The sequence below is a fragment of the Leucoraja erinacea genome, chromosome 7 (genome assembly GCF_028641065.1).
Source record: "Leucoraja erinacea ecotype New England chromosome 7, Leri_hhj_1, whole genome shotgun sequence".
In the NCBI taxonomy this organism is placed as follows: Eukaryota; Metazoa; Chordata; class Chondrichthyes; order Rajiformes; family Rajidae; genus Leucoraja; species Leucoraja erinaceus.
Genome location: NC_073383.1, coordinates 26517981 through 26536429, shown reverse-complemented (window position 1 = coordinate 26536429; position 18449 = coordinate 26517981). Strand labels below are relative to the sequence as shown.

The window sequence follows — 18449 nt, the reverse complement described above, 5'->3', positions numbered from 1 at the left end:
ATCACCATGCATCACCATGCATCACCATGCATCACGCCGCGTCACAACCCGACCACGATGTGTCAACCTCTTTTCAGGCTGTCACCGAAAATGTCGCCCAAGTGGGACAGGGCTTTCAGGCTGCGAAACTTGAGGGCAAGGCTTTCGAAGGCGGCGTCGGCGGCAAACTTCTCCCTGGCTAGGTTCTCGATCATCTCGGGCTCGAGTCCACAGTGCTCAAAGAAATTGTCCAAGCCCGAGCAGGCTCAGGAGAAGCGGCAGCTGAGGTCGGAGTGCGAGCGCCGTAATCCGCCTTCACCAACACGCCGTTTGAACGGCTCCTTGGAGCGACCTGCCGCTGCTTCCTGGGGTACTGCTGGTCTGGTTACGTGCACTCTGGGATGCTGCTGGTGTGGTGACTGGTGCTTCCTGGGACGCTGCTGGAGTGGTTACTTGTGCACCCTTGGGTGCTGTTGGTGTAGTTACTTGTGCACCCTGGGGTGTTGCTGGCAAGGCTGCTATTTCTCCCTGGAGTCTATTGCACATTATTTCACTTAACGTTTTTGTAATCCTGTCATGCCACCCCCCTTTGTGAAAAGCTTCGTAAAGGGCCTGCAAAGCACTGCATTTGTGCTGTATTTAGAAGTATTAATTTGGCACTAGACTAAGTGGGACCTGTTGGGTCCCAGCTTCACATGGGAGGGTTGGTCCCTCAATGCAATATTCCATCTCTCCACCAATTCCAATATTGCTGGCCAGTGGGTGGTGCGGGGCTTTCTGGAGCGCTAGCATGGTATTGTGGGCCGAAGGGACTGGTTTCCAGAGGGTTAGTATGGACATTGTGGGCCGAATGGATTTCTTGGACTGGCAGCTCAGTCACTGGGATCACTCACACACACACACACACACACACACACACACACACACACACACACACACACACACACACACACACACACACAAACACACACACACACTCACTGACTCACACACATTCTTGAAAGCTCTTGAAAGCTCACACGGCTGAGCACGGCCTCTCCACTTTGGGGCTTCCGCAGTCAGCGGTACTTCCGCAATCAGACCTCTGCACTTACCGGAAATTACGCAATCAGCGCGGCCTCTGCACTCACCGGAAATTACGCAATCAGCGTGACTGGTCCACTAAGCAGAGGTCACGAAATGAGCGGGCCTTTTGGACCAAACACAGTCGGACCTAATAAAGCATTTATTCCTTCCAAACACAGTCAGACCTAATAAAGCATTGCCGTTTCAAGCACAGGCAGGGCTGCAGGCCAAACAATTCATGGCATTGCCATTAAGGGCTAACAAATAATTTATTGCAAGTACATTGCAGACTCACAGTTCAGTTGATTCACAGCTTAGAATGAGAGTTGTGGCCTCTCCCTCACGATCTTGCAGAATGACTGAGTCACGTCCAGGCATCCGGAGTTTTATAGTTCTGGAAATAACAAAGAGCTTGATTATTGTAGGTTATCAAGGTCCCACATGGGAAACTAGCCCAGAAGGGAAGAGCCACGGCAACAATGGCAAAATGGCAGATTAAAATTGACTTGGAAATTGGAGGCAGAGGTTGATGGGTGAGGTTTATTTTTGCGATGGGAAGCATGTGCCTAATACCACAACGATCAGTTCACTGGTACTCTGACTGTATGTTATCTATATTAACAATTTGGATATGTATGTAGGAAGTATGATTATTAAGCTTGTAAATAACATACAAAATTGTGGTGTTATTAATAGTGAAGAAGATAGAGAAGAAGATAGTTATTAATAGTGAAGAAGAAGATAGTAAATTGATACTAATCAGTCGGTAGAGCTACACGGATGGGATTTAATCCTGATAAGTGCAAGAGGATGTACTTTTGGAGGACGAGTAAGGACAGGACATTCACAATGCAAGGCCTTTGGGAATATTGAGAGGCAGAAATACATTGGTGTATAAGTTCAAGGATCCTTGCAAGTTACAGCACAGACAGATAAAGTCGGAAATCCCAGGGGATATTTGCCTTCATTAGCAAGGGTGTTGAATGTGATAACAAAAATGTTACAGGACTACTTTATCAAACAGTGGTTATACCAATGTCAGAGTACTGTGTGCAGTTCTGGTTGCCACATTACAGGAAGGACATGATTACACTGGAGAGACTGCACAGGAGATTTGCCAGGATATTGCCTGGATTGGACAATTCACATTGGAGACCTTCAAACTATCTTTAATCAGACTTTACTGCACTTTATCTTGCACTAAACCTTATTCCCTTTATCCTATATCTGTGGACTGCTTAATTGTTATCATGTATGGTCTTTTTGCTGACTGGAAGCAACAAAAACTTTTCACTGCACCTTTAGTACACGTGACAATAATGAACTAAACTAAACTAAAACCAAACTGGATAGTTTGAGTTTGTTTACTTCGCTGTCAAGGAGACTGAGGGGAGACATGATAAAATTACAAAGGGCGCAGATAGTCGGAAACACTTCCCCATAGCAAAGGTTTCAAAAGCGAGAGGGCAAAGGTTGAGAGTAAAAGGTTTTGAGTGGATCTGAGGAAGAATGGTTTCACTCATTGTTTCCTTATCGCTCTGAAAGCTTCTTACGTAGTGTGCTATACAAAAGAATACTGAGGGAGACCAGATCAATATATTTCTGTGAAAGGTTTATCTGCAGGTGTGGAATTGAATATTTACTGGTATAACCAAACAGCAGCCTCACAACATCGATGTTTGAGCATTGTCTGTTGCCTCTTTCAATTTTGAATCTAATTTTCTTGTAACCAATTTCCTCCTTCACCATAAATGGACATGTCTATAAGCAAATTCTCAACCTTCCCAATCAAAAGCTCCATTCAGTTTGATTGCTTAAATAAGGAACTATTTTTTTCTTCTTGTAGCAGAGAAATTGAGTCTTTCATGCCACTCTTTAGTACAATGCGAATTATGACTGTAACTGTACATTTGTCTATATTTATGGCACGTCAACAGGTGACGGGAGAGTTAGACGCCTGGAATGAAGATCTTCTCCGGCAAATGAATGACTTTAATACAGAAGATCTAACTTTAGCCGAACAGCGGCTACAGCGACACACGGAACGGAAGCTGGCCATGAACAACATGACATTTGATGTCATTCAGCAGGGCCAGGATTTACATCAGTACATCATGGAAGTGCAAGCATCAGGTACTGTTGCACAAGCATCCTTGCATGAGTTTTTCTTGTACTCTGGGTTTCACAAAGTGAGTGAAGATGATTCATTCCAAACATACTGGGGGCATGGTATCATTCAGCAGTCAAATGCTGCAAAGAAACTATTGAGGGAGTGCAGCGTAGATTCACAAGGATAATTCCCACGATGGCGGGACTGTCATATGTTGATAGAATGGAGCGACTGGGCTTGTATACTCTGGAATTTAGAAGGATGAGAGGGGATCTTATTGAAACATATAAGATTATTAAGGGTTTGGACACGCTAGAGACAGGAAACATGTTCCCGATGTTGGGGAGTCAAGAACAAGGGCCCACAGTTTAAGAATAAGGGGTAAGCCATTTAGAATGGAGATGAGGAAAAACATTTTCATACAGAGGGTTGTGAATCTGGAATTCTCTGCCTCAGAAGGCAGTGGAGGCCAATTCTCTGGATGCTTTCAAGAGAGAGTTAAATATAGCTTTTAAACATAGAAGGCAGTGGAGGCCAATTCCCTGGATGCCTTCAAGAGAGAGTTAGATAGCGCTCTTAAAAATAGCGGAGTCAGGGGATATGGGGAGAAGGCAGGAACAGGGTACTGATTGTGGATGATCAGCCATGATCACAGTGAATTGCGGTGCTGGCCCGAAGGGCCGAATGACCTACTCCTGCACCTACTGTCTATTGACCTGCAGTGAGTCAATTAATCACTCTGTTCACGCATTATTTTCCCTAGCTCAGCGGGTGAGGAGAGACAGCGAATGGAGGTTTGCACAGATGTGTCCATCTGAAAGCAACTTGATTTGCAGAGTACTCTGAGAGCTTTACATGACATACTTCGCAACATGCCTCTTTGGTCTAGAATTTAAGTCTATTTATTCTTTTCACACATCTGGATGGGCTGAAGGGCCTGTCCTGCGTTGTTGATTCCATAACACCATCGTTTATGGATTTCCTCTGTGTATACAGCCTATTTTACCATGCATTTAAATTACTTTTAATTCAATTATTTACATTTGGATCTATGGTACTATGCAACACTTCCTGTAGCATAAAGGGCCATGTGATTCATTAGGTCTGTTTGATGCACCTAGTCTTCTCTACATCTTTCCATGGTCGATTTTACTGAGTACTTGCTTCATTATCATTTCCAGCTGCAATTGAGCTCCGGAAACTGACACACATCTTTAACATGTTCCACATGCAGCCAAACTACACTCTTCTCCATCAGTATTGTTTGACGTGCGTAGTTGCTCGTCTTTGTGTTGTTTAATTACAAACTCCACCCACACCCGTCTTTCCTCCCCCTAATTATAAAGTGGGTATCATAGCATTGTGATCAAATTATCAGATGATATCAGAGTATTGGTGCACAGATGTGACTTTGAATCCCACCATGGCAACGGCAGCATTTGATCTCAAGTAATTGAGTAAACCTGGAATTATCCCAGTAACAGTAAACATGAAGCTATTGGATTGCCATAAAAGCCCATTAGGTTAACAAGTTACAGGGAAAAGGAATATGCTATCCTTAATGGTCTGGCTTAGTAGTGACCGATGTGGTTGATTCTTAACTGCCTTCTCAGTTTAGGAGCAAATAGAGATGAACAATAAATGTTACCAACAACAACTACACCATCATGAACAAATACATTTAAACGGCTATTCCCATCCAAAGAACAATTCCAGGGTGTCGTTATCTCATCCAGTATTATCCCCTTTCTCTCTAACTTGATTAGTACAGGTGTCAGAGGTTAAGGAGAGAAGACAGGAAAGTGGGGTTAGGAGAGAGAGATAGATCAGCCATAATTGAATGGCAGAGTAGACTTGATGGGCCGAATGGCCTAATTCTACTTCTATCCCTTATGACCTCATGATAACCTTCTTGATCATGATGCTACCACATAACTTTGCATCTCTCTTCTTTTAAGTGTCTAAGACAATAAATAAATGGGGCGGCACAGTGGCGCAGAGGTAGAGTCACAGCCTTACAGCACCAGAGATAGTTTACAGAAACCAATTAACCTACAGACCTGCACACTTTGTGGGAGAAAACATGAGCTCCCAGAGGAAACCCGCTCACAGAGAAAATGTGCGAACTTCACACAGACAACACCCAAGATCAGGATCAAACTCGGATCTCTGGTGCTATGAGGAAGCAGCTTCACCAGCTGCACCGCTGTGCCACCCACAGAGTAACTTAGCAGGCCAGGCAGCATCCCTGGAGAACACGGATAGATGAGGTTTCGGATTGGGACCACTTGAATACAGTGAGTGGACCTTCCACCTGGTAGGTCTAGGAGGGACAAAAGTCTGTTACATTAATGGATGCATCCTGTTAATTTAATGGAAATAAGGAGAATATCGGTGCTGGGAGGCATTAGAAGAAGCTCGTTGCATTAATTAACCATGAAATGTGTTTCTTTTAATCAGGAATTGAACTAACTTGTGATAAGGACATGGACCTAGGAACACAAGTACAGGAGTTACTGGAGTTCCTGCACGAGAAGCAGCAGGAACTTGAACTGAACGCTGATCAGACCCAGAAGCGGCTGGAGCAGTGCTTACAGCTCCGTCACCTGCAAGCAGAGGTTAAACAGGTACGGGAACATTAACCTCTGAGACAGAAGCTAAGATTGTGCTGATTTGCTTTCTTATTTTTAGGTTGAGGTGATACAAGGATATGTTGACGGTTGCCACATAGGAGTGTGGCTCTTTAGCAGGGTCGTAGATGTATCCCAGATGTGCATAGCCCTTATTTGTCTGGAGACGGACCACTTGTCCATGAGCGAAAGGTGGCTTGCTCGACTTGTCAAATAAGCATTTCTGCGTGTCACGTTTGGATCTGTAATTGCTTCTGAACTGCAGGCGGGGAACAAACTTGTGGCTGCAAAAGCTGTTGGGACATAGACAGAGGTGAACGGGTTTTGCGAAACATCAGTCGTTGGGCTGGAGAACCCAGTATGGGATCCCGCGCAATGTTTTTTCGGTTGAGAAAGTCCAGGTACACGTCTGATTTGCCAAGGTATGACCGCTCCATGAGTTGTTTTGCACTCCAGACCGCACGTTCAAAGTAAACTAGGCCTAGATCGTGGCATGCATTAATACCGAGCAAAGTCTCTGAATCTCCCATAACAATATGGGGCGTGGGTTCGATCCCGCTTCTGACACCATGTAATGAGTCCACTGGAACACACATCAAGATACAACACATATTTATTAAATCTACATACAGGATCTGCAGTCATCACATTTCCGAGCTGCTATCCATTTCTAACTAGCGTAAGCAGGCTCTTGATAATATGAAGTACATAGTAGGCGGAGTCACTACGAACAAACACTATAATTGGCTAGTGTAAAATAGCCAGTTTACATTATCCATCCAGATTTCTTCCTCCTTGGTTCATTTCCCATTCCCTCCCCCATCTGGTTCCATGTGTCCACCACCCCTCCCTTATGTGGTTCCACTGTCAGCTTGTGGCCTCTGTTTCAACCCTTGCTCCTACATTCCCTCCCCCTTCTGCCCCATCTGCTCATCACCTCCATCCTTCACCCTGTTCCACCTAACATCTAACAGCCTCTGCCTCACCCCTTACCCCTACTCTCCCTGGAAACATCTGCCTATCATCTTACACCCCCCCCCCCCCCCCCTCCCCCCCCCCCCCCCCCCCCCCCCACATCTGGTCCACCCTCGGCCGACTAGCCTTTGCCTCAAATCTCCCTCTCACTTCTATAAACTGTCCATCATCCCTCTACACACACAGTCCTAATGCAGGATCTCTACCCAAAACATTGGTCATCCCTTTGTCTCCACGGAAGCAGCTTGACCCGGTGACTTCTTCCAGCAGTTTAATTTTTGCTCCAGATTCCATCACCTTGACTCTCCTGACTTAAGGGTCTGTCCCACTTGGGAGACCTCCACCGCAACCTCTAGCGACCTTAAGTGATTTTAAAAAAATCAAGGTCGCAGTGACCTACGACCTCCTACGACCTTCCTCAACTATGTGTACGACCTCCTACGACCATGTTGAAGACCTCCCTCAACTATGAAGAAAACCTTCTTCAACTATGTTGAAGACTGGCTTCGACCATCGTTTTACTCGAGGATGGTCTCTGGCAAATTGGTCCGCGAATAAGCACCTCAGAGGACCACACCGAAAACCAACAACGACCAGTGACGAGTGTCTACAGCTCAAATGATCATCTGATAAAATAATGTAATGTCTGCATTTTCTTCTCACTAAAAAATGCCTCCCACCTTTTTTTTTAATCATTCGAGTTGGAGGATGTAAGTAAAAATACAACTACAGCTGTTTGCAGTAGCCCTTTTGCTTCAGCAGCCTTTTAAGAAAGGCAGAAGGGGAAGAGCAAGGGTGAAGAGGAAGCACAAGAAGAGGTCTCAATGGGTGAATGGAGATGATGTGATGGACTGTCCAGGACACCAGGTGACTGGAAGAGAGTGGCGCTGGGCTTTGACAAAAGATGGAACTTTAAGCACACATGTGGGGCAGTGGATGGCAAGCATGCCATTCTTGTCCCTGTCCCTGTAGCCCCCATTTTCCTTATCGTACAGGATGGCATTCTGCTGGAATCATTCCTGAAGGACCCCCTCCTGCTGCCTGGTGAAGGTGTAGGGCATAACCTTCCTCCAGCCCTCCCTCACCATTAATGGGGCATCTGCCTCTGATGCTGTGTCAGACACAGGAGAAAGGGCTGCTTTGCTGACTTCACATGAGGCAGTTAAGGATGGGGTGGTTGTGGGGACATATGCTACCATCCTGGTCTCCTCCTCCAGGGGTCTCTCATGCAGGGCTACCTCCTCCTGCATTATCACCTCCTGTGGCATCACCTCCTGCCACCACTCCTCCTGGGTGGGCAACACCTGCACGGCAGGTTTTTTGGAGGGTTGTGCCCTCCCCCTGCGCTGCTGCCTTTTTGGTGCCGTCTCTAAAACACAAATCTCCTCTCCATAAAACTCTCCAGCTATGAATGAACATGCCCTGGAGTGACACAGATCACGTGCTGCTGTTTACATGACCTTTTTTTCTACTGACCTTTTTTTCACCCCGGAGCTATTACCTTCGACTACCTTCAACCACCTTTGAGTACCTACGACTAGCATCACGACCTACTACGACCGGCTTCTACTAGACCTATGACTAAAAAATGATCGATTTTTCCCACGGCGGCCAATTTTTAGACACGGTCAATTTTTAACATCTTGAAAAATACGCCACGATCTAGCTGAAGCCTCGACTACACGGAGACCACTCTTGAACATGAAGGAGAGTGACGAAGACCTCTTACCACCTCGTGGTGACCTTGCTGCGACTAAGGGTTGCGGGCAAGCTCACTAGAGGTCGCAGTGGAGGTCTCCCAAGTGGGACAGGCCCTTAAGTGTGTCTGAGTGGTGACAAGGCCACGGTTGACACAGTGAATAAGCCCTGCCCCTGGCTGAGTGATTTTTAAATGACAACATTGAAAAAATAAATATTATTTTAGAATGCAAAAGTTAAATAAGAGAACAAAAAAATTACAAACATTGGACTAACCAAAAATAAATTGAAGGACTTAACGATCCCTTTGCCTTCTAATCTACAGTTGGCATTGAAATCAACCTCAGATTCAAGGGACAATTATCCCAGCATAATTGCTGTCCAGAATTGATATGATGAGGATTTTGCCTCTTGTAGGAGAATCTAGGACAATGGATAATTTTTTGTTCGATGATTCAATAATACTTTATTGCCACAAATACCTAGATACAGTGAAATTTGTTGTTTTTGCATACCGTACACAAAGTACGCAAAGAATCGCCACGTATCTGGCGCTGACAAAGTTACAAAGTATTCATTAGAGTCCCGATGGTTCCTGTTTGTTCCCGGTTACTTGAAATGAGAGAAATCAAACATTATACTGCTGGGTTGTAAGCTGCCCAAGCAAAATATGAGGTGCTATTCCTCCAATTTGCTTGTGGCCTCACTCTGACAGTGGAGGAGGCCTAAGACAAAAAAATACAGTATGGGAATGAGAGGGGGAGTTGAAGTGTTTAGCAACTGGAAGATCGCCTAGGCCTAGGCGAACTGAGCGGAGGTATTCAGCGATAAGATTGCCGAGCCTGCGATTGGTCTCGCCGATATATAGAAATCCACACCTGGAACAACAGATGCAGTTGACTCAAGTGTAACAGGTAGAACAAAGGGGAAGATACAGAGTACAAAGTATAGCTCTTTTTTCTCACAGATGGATTTGAGTCTTATGAACTCACAACCTTAAAAGCCCAGTGGATGCAGATTCTATGAACCTATTAAGGCAGAATTAAATGGATATATAAATGTGAAAAGGTTGCTGGTAAACGGGAATGCAGAGATGAAATTTCAATCAAACTAGCTGTGATCTTAATGAATGATGGAACAGATGCAAGAGACCAAATGGCCGACCCTTGCTCCTAATTTGTATGTTCGCATGTATAATTGTTTCTTAGTAACAGTGGGTAGACTGCTGGACTTTGTGTAGCAGCATCAAGAACTAACAGATTGTGCCTTCAGTCTGTCTAAAAGTACATCTGGGACTTTCCAATTTGACAGTGAATGCTCGGAACTCCCAGACTTACAGCCATATAAATGGCTAAGTGCCAATAGTATCATAGAGTCATGCAGCGTGGAAACAGGCCCTTCGCCCCAACTTGCCCACAGCAATCAACATGTCCTATCTATACTAGTCCCACCTGCCTGTATTTGGCCCATATGCCTGTAAATCTGTCCTAGCCATGTACCTGTCCAAATGTTTCTTAAACATTGTGATAGTCCCTGCCTCAACTACCTCCACCGGCAGCTCACTCCATACGGCAGTGAGAACGGTTAGGTTGAGAAGGAGTTTCTTCCTAGAGGCCATTCGGACTGTAAACTCCCATCTCACCAGGGACTAACTTTACTGAACGTTTTTCCTTCCAATATTTAATATGTAAAAGGATATGTGTGTGTTTATGATTGTGTTTATAGTTGTTTGGTTGTTTATTTGTCTTTTTGCACAAAGTCCGCGAGCATTGCCACTTTTCATTTCACTGCACATCTCGTATGTGTATGTGACGAATAAACTTGACTTGACTTGACTTGACACCTACCACCCTCTGTGTGAAAAGGTTCCTATTAAATATTTCCCCCCCTCACCTTATACCTCTGTCCTCTTGTTCTCGATTCCCCTACTCTGGGCAAGAGACTGTACATCTACCCAATCTATTCCTCTCATCAGTATCACCTGTTGGTGAGGTCACATTTAGTTTAGTTTATTGTCACGACTACTGAGGTACAGTGAAAAGCTTTTTGTTTTGTGCTCTCCAGTCAGCTGAAAGACTATACATGATTACAATCGAGCCAACCACAGTGTATAGATACAGGATAAAGGGAATAACGTTTAGTGCAAGATAAAGTCCGATTAAAGATAGTCCGAGGGTCTTCAATGAGGTAGATGGTAGCTCAGAACCGCTCTCTAGTTGTTGATAGAATGATTCAGTGTCTGATGACATTTGGGAAGAAACTGTCCCTGAATCTGAAGTTAGCCACAAAGTACTGGAGTAGCTCAGCGGGTCGGGCAGCATCTCTGGAGAAAAGGATTGTAACATTTTGAGTCGGGACCTTTTCCCAGGTGGGAAAGGGAAAGGGCCATAGCTCTGTTCAGTACAAATTGGATCCGTTTATATTTAAATCAATACCTTGTTTTTTTTCTCGTAAATTAAGAGAATTAACTGACCAATATTTCTTTTGTAAACTAAACCTGTAAGTTACTTAAAGCTGTGTGACCTTCTGGTACAGCAGTGGAGTATAGCTGAATGAAAAGTAATTTTGAAAGGGCTGAGCTGGTTAAATGCTCTAAGACTCTCTTGTCTGTGATCTGTCTTGCGGAATCAGGTTTCTCGGTATTACAGCTTAAATTGAAGAGTGGCAGATGCTTCCAAAGAGGCATATGGAAACATCAGCTTTCCTTTTCCAAACACCCGAATTTCTACATGAGCAATATATTATATAATATCACACAAAAGTAATTGATTCTCATATTTGTTAATTGTGAATTCAGAATGATTTTGATTCCAGCGAACTTTAGTACAATCGAAATTAAGGCCACATTCACAAGCAGCTGATCACGTATTAATCCTCTTATAATCTGGATAAGTGCAGAATGATCAGCATTCATTCCTTTAGACATATAACATGCTTCAATATTATGTGTGATAAATCATTCTCTGCAGATAAAGTAACGGTGCTGGAAATAAGTAATTAGTTTTGGACAAATAGTAATCCAGGCGATCCTATAGCTTTGACCTTTTTCTTTTCATCAAAAGAATGATTGAAGCATACATCTCTGATCCTCTACGGAATTGTTATTGATTGTGAGGCATGAACTACATTGCCTGAGTTGTAAATGACACTGCATTTCGGATCTTCGTATTACCGGAGGAGTTCTTTAACCTAATATAGAAGGAAATCGGAACAAGCTGTAGTGAAAACACTTCTTGTTGAAATCATATCGAGCTTCTAATTGCTTTCTTTCTCCTGCAGGTATTAGGCTGGATACGGAACGGGGAATCCATGCTCAATGCTAGCCTTGTTAATGCCAGCTCGCTTTCAGAAGCAGAACAGCTTCAACGAGAACATGAACAATTTCAGCTTGCCATAGAGGTAATGCCTACGTTTGAATTGAAGCTAAATTGTGGGAGTGTTTTTTGCTCTGTACTATCAGTATATATCTTTTTCCAATATTTCCAATAGCAAACAACACCAAATATTTTTCTGATATTTCATGCATTTTTCCCCTTGCTCTGAGCTGTGACACAAAGTCTCACATTATCTTACGCTGTTCACATAGAGTGAGAGTGAAATGTGGTTGTTTTCTTGGATGTAAGAACAATCCAAACAGAATCTCTGGAACACCAGCATGCAATGTCATTTCCTCACCACCTGTTTCTGCACCACAACAGTAATTTGGCTGGAAACTTAGTGGATTTACATATCTAAAGGAGGTTTTGTGTCATATTTTCTGTTAATAATGCTGCAGCAGGAGCAATTCAAGTAAATAACGTGCCAAAATAAGGTCCAAAACAAGTTCAGTTTGTTTCACTCCGAAAATGACAAACCAGTTTATAAAGAAATATGCAGATCCCTCAAATGTAGAGAAATGATCATAGTCCCATATCCCCAGGTCACCTGATGGAATTATTGTACAGTATATACTGATAAATGTAAACAACACGGCAAGATTAATTATCACTCTCTTTGCATTAACCTGTAAAAATTCATAACAACAAATTTTTAGCTAAAGCTATTTTCAACATCAACAGTTGAAAAGTACACTACTTTAGTGAAGTTTTATATAGTTCAAATTAAAATTTCACATGAAGAATTCTCCATACATGCCCAATCTGATTTAATTGATGGTGAAATAAGATTGCAGAGCCTACTGGCTGTCTCTGCTTCGAATTAGTACGTTCTTATTCTTTTTTCAAATTGGTGCTGTATCTCCTTAGTTCATATCACTCCCCGTGTCCAAGCTCCAAATGAAAACTGCTGTGCCTAGACATTGGTTAACATCTGTGAATGTCCAGGCACTTTGCAATGAGAAAACAAATGTTTTGGGCACTTCACTTGAAATTTCAATAGTACTTGAGATTCAAGACCTATGCATTAGTGAAAACAGTGTTGAACACTGAAAATCGTTCCGTCATCTGGTCTAAAAATGTATGTAATCTGAGAAGTCCAAGACCCAGGCTGGTTGCAGGGGACTGGTGGGGAAAGAAGCCTGAAGAAGTGGCCTTGGTGGCCTGAAATTGGAAGTGTGGTTGGACTGATTAATGCTTAGTGACATTGTTGGGGGAGGTCATAGAATTGGTAGCTTAGGACAGGATTATATTATTAAACTTTATTTTGGACACAAGGTCCAGACAAGGGGCAACATTACATAAAATACATATAAAAACACCATAAAATACATACAAAATCCGTATATCACTTTATAAAAGCATCATAATTTATATACAAAAAACACAATAAACATCATAACAGCACTCTTACAAGCATTATATTTAATATCATGTTCCACACCATACACAGAACATATAGTAAGGAGCTGCTGGAGACCAGCGCTAGATGGACTAAAGACCACAAGATCATCTGCATACATAATATGGTTCACTAAAATATTATTACAGGCTTTCAATTGCTTGGACAGATCATCAATACAAAGATTAAAAAGGACTGGGGACAACACCCCCCCCTTGTCTAACACCATTGCTAACCCCAAATGGGGCTGAGACCCTATTGCCCCATTTTATTTGCGTAGTCTTGCGTACCAGTAAGCCAGAATACTCACAATTTATTTAGGCACCCCTTCTTGACTCATTTTAATAACCAGCTTTCTATGATTAACACGATCAAAGGCTTTGGAAGCATCAATAAAGCACATAAGAATTGAAGAGTTTTTGCCTCTATATTTGTTTATAATCTCCTTTAGGGCATATATGCATGTCAGTGCCACATTTAACTTTAAAACCAAATTGGTTATCTGTGGAGTTAACAAGCTCGTTTACTCTATCCAATATAATTTTTTCTAGGACTTTTGACAATATGCTGGCTAAAGCTATGTGGGCCTGTAATTATTTAGGCTGCCTACTTTACCAGCTTTGTCCTTAATGACCGGCACTAGCAGAACAAACAACATTGAGTCTGGTAACAAGCCATGAATCATAAAGCCAGTAAAACAAAGAGCAAGGAGAGGAGCTATGTTCATACTCGCATACTTAAGAGGTTCAGCAGAGATATGATCCAAGCTACTTGCTTTGTTGTTGGACAACGTTCATGGCATGACTCATGTGATATAATCACCATTGAGTCATTACTCTCAATATTGTCCACCCTATACAAATCACCTTGGACACAGTTGAATAAAGTACTATAATGTTGTCGCTATAACTCCACGATATTAGCTGTTCTGGAGATTCCATCTACAGTGCATGGTAGAGACGTTTTGCAAATTTTAAGAGCTCTCACTTCTTTCCAAAAATCTGTATCATTGTTATTAGCAGCTTCTTAGCCATGGAATCAGCCCTCATAGCTTGCTCATTTTTACAGATGAAGTGAACAGCATACTGATATCTTGCATTAGTGAGCTTCTTGTACTCTAACACAGGCCCCTGTCTGGGTCTACCTGTCATAGCCCATGATTTAGTGGCTTCACGGGCTTCAGCATGATACTCAGCTACATACTTATTCCTGCCAGGCCTGATGTTATGTGTCTTATTTTTATGCTTGCAGTAGGGCTTACTGCCTACATATAAGGCGCTTACTATATCATTATACATAGAGCAGATATCTCTCCTATGCTTCATATCCTTACAATTAACATTACTGCACATTATTGCATATTTAAGTAGATGAATATTGCTTAAGGATTTATCTGTATGGGCATAATAGGCTAAGATGTCTTCCTATGTGAGGGTATGCCAGTCCAGTTTTTCTGTGTTAAAGCTATTCCCATCTCTGGATACCACAGGTAGATGTTCAACATTTATTGTCATAGCAACAGGTATATGATCAGTCATTGCTGCCCCATAAAAAATGCTCACACCCCAATTAGGCATGTGCATCAGCTGTACTAATACAATGATCCAGCCATGACGTGGTCTGCCAGGCCTCACTAATATAAGTATAACTATCTGTAGGTAAAAGCACTTTGCTTGACAATATAAAATTATTATCTTGACAGAACTGAGCCATATGATTGGCAAATAATGAGTTCCTGTCTGAGATATCTGTATTCATATCCCCAATGACTAGAATAATTATTGTTTTGAATAAAGAAATAGATGAAAGCAAACCTATTTAAATATTCAACCTCATTCTGATTGCATTCATAGGGTGTATACACATTCAGGATAACAAATTCCTTGTCATTGTGAGTAAAGTGTATGGCAATGCACCAGTCAGCATCAAGCCGAACCACATTTATTGATGAGTCAAGCTTGTTGTTCCATAGAATAGTCACACCACCTGGTATCCTACCTCTGACTATTCCCATGCCAAGGCAGTTGTAGACTCCCCAGCCCCATGAAAGTTGTCATTGAGATAATTGAGTTTGTCCAAGTCGTGCTTTGCTAAGATTGTCTCTTGCATACATAGTATGTCACAGTTCTCCAGAAGGTTGTCAACAACGGTGCAACGAGCTTTATCCCCTGCGCTCTGGCCCAAATGTAGGCCACAATAGTTGTATGATAGAACCCGAATGGTCATTTAGCGAGACTAGTGAGTGCCCCTAGCACCAGCAGATTAGCAGTCGGGGGCCTGGAAATCAGGATGGTCCGAGCTGAGTCAAGTTCCCAGTAGCAACCTCAGATCTTCCCAACCAGGTGCTCTGTAATGTGTCAATTATTTATGTGTGAAAGATCCACATTGCAAACTGCTGGACACGACGAGAGATCCAGGGATTTGCCTACATTAGACGTATGGTGGATCCTGGACAAGAGCTGTAGACTTTGTTTAACTTGCCTGTAGACCCTGATTTTACATCATATTTGATTTTCTTTCAATTTGGATAATGTAACTTTTTAAAAAATCACTGGATGGTCCAGTTTCTGGGCACTATTCCTTTACCACATCGTAAGTTAGATATCTATACTTCATCTACACTTCTCGCTGCCTCGGAAAGGCCACCAGCATAATCAAGGAGGAATCTTACCCTGGAAACTCTCTCTTCTCCCTTCTCCCAACAGGCAAGAGGTACAGAAGTGTGAAAACGCATAGCTCCAAATTCGGGGAGAGTTTTTTTCCCAGCGGTTATCAGGCAACTGAACCATCCTTTCACCAACTAGGCAGTGGTTCATACCTTCCATATACTTCATTGGAGATCCTTGAACTATCTCTAATCGGACTTTACTTGACTTTATCTTGCACTAGATATTATGCCCTTTACACTGTACTCTGTGGAAGGTGTGATTGTAATCATGTATCGTCTTTCCGCTGACTGGATAGCACCCAAAAAAAAGCTGTTCACCGTACCGTAGCACATTTGAAAATAAACTAAACTAAAACTAAATTAAACTAAATAAATAGATCTATAATTTCCTAGTTTCCCTCTCTTATCCCTTCCTAAATAATGGACTGACTTTGGCAATTTTCTGTGCTGTTCCCTTCAACCATCCCTTGGGGTAGCAATTTCCATATAATAACTGTTACCTGGGGGAAAGAGATGTCTCCTGAATTCCCTACTGAATTTATTGGTGATATATTTCTGGCTTCTTCTTCTGCTCTCTGCAATATGGAAACATCCTTGCTTTGAAGTTCCTCGCCAACCTGTACTGTTAAATATGCTATTTAATGACTTCAAATTGTGGTGAGATTTTGCAAAATTGGTGTTTTTTCTGAGTCAAGGTGATAATTCTTCCATGTGGGGAAAATATGTTTATGTTTCTTCTCTAATTGCACAACAAATACTAATCAAATGGCTTTGGTATAAAGAAATTAACTTTTCTCTGTTATTCTGAGGGGAAATTATTTTTGACTTCAACCATCTATTGTTGAAGAATAAATGCACAGTGTATTTTGCCCAGAGTCGGTGAATTGAGAACTAGAGACATATGCTTAAGGTAAGGGGAAAGATTTAATAGGAACCTGAGGGGTAATTTTTGTTTTACACAAATGGTGCAGATATATGGAATGAGCTGCCAGAGAAGGTAGTTTAGGCAGGTACTATCATAATGTTTAAGAAACATTTGGACAGGTACATGGATCGGATAGGTTTAGAGGGTTACTGGCCAAGATGGACAGGTGGGACTAGTGTAGATGGGGTATGTTGATCGGCATGAGAAAGTTAGGCTGAAGGGCCCGTTTCCACACTACATGCCTCTATGATTACATTTAGTTCCACAGTATTGGGTTTTATTCTGTGAGATTGAGCTCAACAGAAAGATCAAGCAGGTACAAAAAAGGACAGATTTGCTCTGGGTATCTCACTGAACATTTTTCCTGCAATGTTTCAAGAGACTGAATTAATGTGAGCTGCAGTATGAATGACATATAAAAAATTGTAGCAAAGAATTTAGCTGTATTCCCTCTTCACATTCAACAAATGAATATTTTGTATTTCAGCACGTTACAGTAAAATCCAGCCCACATTACTGAAAATAGTCTAAATGCTAATTTTATTGCACCCGATGAAATATTGTTGTCCTCTCTATTATTGTTGCGTTTTGGAATTAACAATTCATTGCAAGTCTTTAAAATGTTTCAATTTATCCCACATCTCATCTCTTCTACCTAACCCCTTTTACCATCTATCTGGCACCTCTGTGCACACATCTCTTTCCTCCCTGCACACAGTCCCTCTTTCATGCCACTTCTTTGCAGAAAACCCACCAAAGTGCTCTTCAGGTGCAGCAGAAGGCCGAGACGATGCTGCAGGCTGGCCACTATGACTCGGATGCCATTAGGGAGTGTGCAGAGAAAGTTGCCGTTCACTGGCAACAGCTAATGCTGAAGATGGAAGACAGACTGAAGCTGGTCAATGCATCTGTCGCTTTTTACAAGACCTCTGAACAGGTATAAGGTTCACACGCATAATACTTAACATTTATGGTATTGAAGTTATCATATGCTTGCTGAAAACTTAATTTGTCTCAACGAATTGCCTTCATAGGTCGTCGCATTGAGTATAAGGGCCAGGAAGGCATGATGCAGCTCTATAAAACGTTAACTAAAAAGGTTATGGGGAGAAGGCAGGAGAATGGGGTTGAGAGGGAAAAATAGATCAGCCATGATTGAATTAGGCCGAGTGGCCTAATTATGTTCCATTGAATTATGACATAAAACTTTGGTTAAGCCGCATTTGGAGTGTTGCTTGCAGTACTGGTCGCTCCATTTCAGGGATGATGTGGAGAGACTGCAGAAGAGGCTAACACAATGTTGCCTGGATTAGGGGATATTAGCTACAAAAAGAGGTTGGACAGACTTGGATTGGTTTCTCTGGAAGCACCAGAGGTGGAGGGGAGATCTAAAAGACATATATAAAGTTATGAGATGCTTAGAGAGAGGAGACAGTCAGAACCTTATTTTCAGGGTGGAAATGTCAAAGACCAGAGGACATAGCATTAAGGTGAGAAGAGAAAGTTTGAAGGAGATGTGCAAGGCAAGTTTTTACATAAAAAGTGGTGTGCTCTTGGGATACACTGCCTGGGGCTGTGGTGGAAGTGGTGATAGTGTACTTAAGAGACTTTTAGATGGACACA

General features: G+C 42.4%; 1 protein-coding gene across 3 annotated transcripts in view; it reads left to right on the top strand.

Moving 5' to 3' along the window:
* Positions 1–18449, top strand: part of kalrna (kalirin RhoGEF kinase a) — a 584657-nt gene that overhangs the window by 323367 nt on the left and 242841 nt on the right. For all 3 annotated transcript variants that reach the window (XM_055638050.1, XM_055638045.1, XM_055638046.1), the window contains exons 14-17: positions 2982–3177; positions 5615–5781; positions 11737–11856; positions 17545–17763. In XM_055638050.1, the coding sequence (XP_055494025.1) occupies positions 2982–3177; positions 5615–5781; positions 11737–11856; positions 17545–17763 (702 nt within the window). The remainder of the gene's footprint in view (positions 1–2981; positions 3178–5614; positions 5782–11736; positions 11857–17544; positions 17764–18449) is intronic.